The sequence below is a fragment of the Egretta garzetta genome, unplaced genomic scaffold (genome assembly GCF_000687185.1).
Source record: "Egretta garzetta isolate BGI_Z169 unplaced genomic scaffold, ASM68718v1 scaffold27, whole genome shotgun sequence".
Lineage (NCBI taxonomy): Eukaryota > Metazoa > Chordata > Aves > Pelecaniformes > Ardeidae > Egretta > Egretta garzetta.
Window position 1 is genome coordinate 2,606,366 of NW_009260400.1, and position 4,333 is coordinate 2,610,698.

A 4,333-nucleotide genomic window follows, 5' to 3' on the forward strand; every position below is an offset into this window, starting at 1 on the left:
CTGTGGGACACCCCCCCCCACTCCCCTGAATTAAAAAAAAAAAAAAAAAAAAAGGGATCCAGATGGTCTCCAGGGGATAGTCAGGGTCTAGGCTGCCCTCTGCCAGGCCAGCTAGAAAGGAATGTGTGAGCCAGGACTGAAATGAGGTAACTTTCTACACTCCCAAAGCTGCCTTTTATACCTTTGTGGGTCACGCTCAAAGCAACCGCGGGATTTTTTTTTTTTAACAAACTGGAGACTTTTTTTGTCCTTCTGCAAAAGCAGTTTTAGCTGGAGGCACATGAAAAATGTTGCAGGAGTAGAAAGAGTCTGGTGTGTTAAGGGGAAAAATCAAAGCCTACAGCATTTGATCTACCAAGCGGCACAGTGTCCAAAAGTTCCCAGCCTCAGTCCATGCTGGTGAATGCCTGAGAAAACCAAACCAGAAGCAGCTCAGGCTGCTTGCCACAGCCACAAAAAGGCTCTACGCACAAAGATGGCTTTGATCTGCCTCGCATTTCTTGTGGCCCTTTCGCAGGACCAGAGGGAAAGGCCAAGGCCAGCCTAGTTTTTTGTGTGGTTGAACCAGAGGGATCAGGTCTTTGTTCCCTTGTACAGCTTCATTTTTAAGAAGACTCGACAGAGAGATGAAAAAAAAAATCTATCAGAAAATGGGTTTGGCCTGAAACAGGACACTGAAATGAAATTGATAAATAATGTCCTCAGTCCTTAAACACGGAAAGACAGGGACAACGTAGAGCAACAAGGAAAACTGCAGGAGCTTACCAAGAGCCAGAAGTACCAGACATAAAGCGAGAAGCAGCTCAGCACTTGGACCATGGCTGTGAGCAGGATCACATCCTTGAGATGCCTGGGAGAAGAAAAGCAAAACATTAAATCTTCCATTCCATCCCCTGCCAAAGACACTAGCTCCTCTGCCAACACAGCCCCTCTGCGCCGCCTCCGGGGAGCGATGCCGCCCGCCCCGACCAAAGGACTGTTCCTGCAGCTGTGCTTTGCTGCAGAAGGTAATCTAGAAGAATCAAGAGCAATAAACAAACAAACAAAAAAATCTGATGAGTTAATGAACTAGGCTCCCTCTGAAAATGGACATTGAGAAAGCTGAGGAATGCTGGGGGGGTGGGAATCAGCAGCAAAACCACCACCGCCGCAGCCTGCGACAGCAGCCAGCTCCCACTGATTTGACACTTCACAGCATAAAATAGAGCCGCTCACAGCTGGGAAGCACGGATCAACCCCGTGCCACTGCACTGGCTGACAGACACACTCAGGGTCACCGCAGGACTGGGGTGCCGCAAGGACAAGTGCACCATCACCTGCAAGCCGAGCTACAGCAACAGCTGGCTCCCCCACCCCACCTCCTGCTTGTCCGACTGCAGGGTCTTCCACACCAGCCTGGGGCAGAGCTGAGAGCCGGCTATGGAGAGCGACAAGCTGCCCATACCACCCTCAGGGGGACCTGACACCCAGAAGAGGCAGACAGGTATTGGTTTTTCTGCACAAGCCGCAGGGAGTCCCATGATGGCTTAGAAAAACGCCAGCTCCTTCACTCCCATTAAATCATCATCTGCTGGAGTAAGAAACGCTCGAGCCGCATCCAAGAATGGAGTGGAGAAAACAAAAGGCAGAGGTAACGGTAATGGAACAGCTTGTCTCATTCTGGGCAGCACAGCACAAAACAAAGTGATCAGAAGCAACTGGTTTGGGCTGGGACACCACTGTCAATTCAAGCCAACGCAGAATCCATCAACAGCTCTCTGATGAGACACTGAGGTTCAAAAATCTTGTGCATCACCAGAGGCCCCAGAGGGGCAACAGCAGAGCTCCCACTGAACCCAGCTCTCCCAGAGATCAGCAAGATCAGCCTTCCCCAACCCAAGCAACGCACAGCATCTGCTCCAGGCACAGGCAGCACGAGGAAACACCATCAAATCCGCAGCCTCCCAAGCAGCAGCTCCGAAAGAGCGCTCACTCATCAGCTGCAGCACACTCAGCCGAGAGGCAGGAAACACCTGCTGCCTTCTGAAAGGAACTGCTAGCCCAGAGTGGTTCCCTGATCCCCAAAGTGGTACCTCAGAGCGCTTCACCTGACAAACGGATGCCATCAGCAGGAGGAGCGTTCGTTAGCACTTTGTGTTCACATACCAACGGGGTTAAACTAATGAGACTTGCACTCTCGCGACTGAGGGCTCTGCGCTGGCTCGGGTATGAAGGCACAGGGTAAGGACTGGAGCTTCAGCTGTGCAGGTTTTGCTGTTACAGGTCCACCGCCAAGCTGTGCCATGATTTGCGCAGCCCATGCCTCGGACAAGCACCAATTCATTTTAACGTGTCAATAAAACTCACCCCAATTGAGTACTGCTCAGGCAGAAAAGCCTCGGAGCCCTGGTACCAAGGGAAGTACTACACCTGCAACCAGGGCTGCAGCGGTGCTACAACTGCACTCGTCACCTTTCCACAGCGGGCGACAGGATCCCTGTACCAACACCTCTCCGTCATTCCCCTGACAGCTCTGTCACACAAGTGCATGGGGCAGTTACTGGGGCACCTGATCTGCTTTGGTGCCTTACGTGTCTCCCGAGAGCACCTCTCACAGCGAGGATACCCCAGACGACACCAAACTTCTTTATTTTCCTTACTTGTTTCCTTACTTTCCTTACAACCATGTTGCGATGCATAAAAAAAGGTATCCAAAATATTTTACACTTCTACCCTGGAGTGCCAAACCAGCATAAAACAAGACAAAAACGCTTGGCTGACCAGCAGGAAAAAGAAGTCACTATGGGACAAAGAGGGCGTAAAGCACCCGGCTCACAAATCACAGACTAGAAATTACTCCCTCTCATCCTGGCAACCTCATCCCTTGGCTGAGTCTCCTACACCGGACATCCGAGTCACTCTGGCTGCGCGTAGGTAATGTACTACTCCACTAAAAAACACAGAAGATGAGAGCTCATCCTGAGCAGAGACAGCAGGTTCTGTGCCGCACCAGTCAGTCTGCCTGCTGCTAACATCCCCAGGCATCCACTGGCTGCAGAAATACAACTTCTGTTAATAAAAATATACAAATCAAGTCACGGCCCTTCCAGCACAAGAATGTTTGACGTGATGCAGAGGGCTCTGCCAGAAACAAGGCCCCGCTGGGTTTCTTCAGAAGCTCGGCAGCAAGTGAAAGACAGAAGTAAACCTTAAAATGTAGGACAAGGACATGGGAGGCAAGGGGCCAAGTACCCCAGGCGCCTCACTGGGCATGCACTGAAGATCCCTGGCGAAAGCTGGGCCAACATACAGAGGCTGAGGGCAGGGAGGACAGAGAGCAAAGCCCGACGTGCCCATGACTGCCTGGCAGCTTCCTGCAACTAGTGTGAGGCTCGCTGTTGGAAAACTCGTAAATAGAGGAGATGTTTCTGCTGTTTCAGCACTGTTGTCTCCTTATTTAACAGCACTTCGCAAGAATTACTGTTGTGCACTCCTCAACTGAGGAGAAAAGAGTTACAGCACCACCAAGGACACTGGACAGGCAAACGCTTGACGCTGTCTGCAGACAGACAGAGGGAATGCACAAGCACAGGGGGGCAGGAAAGGCTGAGGAGGTGAGAGGACCTGGCTAAGGCAGTGGGCAGGTTGTGTGGCATGTAGGACACAGCCAGTTTGCAGGTGTGATGGGGTAACTGGCAGTGCATTGCCCTTCTGCTCTGTCAAGCGCTACCTGCAGTGCTGGTTTAAAAAGAAAATATAAATCTCTGTATGCCGCAGAAGCATGCACAGCATCAGTGCTGTCTCTTTGCTGGAAGGCAGTTGTCGGCTGCTCCAGCTGATCCATTTGGGATCTCCTACCTGTGTGCCCCAGCCCTAAAGGCGGTGACCGTTCCAGGCTGACAGACCCCTGTGGTGGCTGGTGACTAGCGCATGCTGGGCCAAGCATTCAGATAATGAGAACAGTTTAGGTAAATTCTCAGGAAAAAATGGCTATGGGCTTCCAGCTCCCCTCACACCTGCGCTGGTGGGCAAGCTGAGGTGGGAGCTGAGGCTGGGCCTTCTCCTTTGGGGGGCCCTCCTGGCTCTGCGTGCACGCCCAGGCAGCAGGTCCTGCTCACCTGGACTCGTGCGGGTGTGGACACTCACTCTGCCATCCCCTGCTCCATATTCAGGTCAATTCCCCCGTCAGCAAGGCTGCCGTCATCTGCAAAAGATGGCTTTGCCATGGAGTTCATGGACCGGTAACTGGTACCATAGACCACCAAGCTGAAGACGAATGCCAGCTGCAAGGAAGAGAGCTGTCAGCCACAAGCACCGCGGGTGCCGGGCAGAGTGGCAGAGGACTGCAGGCCGT

General features: G+C 52.4%; 1 protein-coding gene across 1 annotated transcript in view; it reads right to left on the reverse strand.

The window, feature by feature from the left end:
- Positions 1-4,305, reverse strand: part of TMEM208 (transmembrane protein 208) — a 5,187-nt gene extending 882 nt beyond the window's left edge. The window contains exons 1-2 of the mRNA XM_035898826.1: positions 4,126-4,305; positions 766-850 (exon numbers count right to left, since the gene is read on the reverse strand). Coding sequence (XP_035754719.1) covers positions 766-850; positions 4,126-4,214 — 174 coding nt within the window. The 5' untranslated portion in view covers positions 4,215-4,305. The remainder of the gene's footprint in view (positions 1-765; positions 851-4,125) is intronic.
- Between the last annotated feature and the right edge of the window lie 28 nt (positions 4,306-4,333).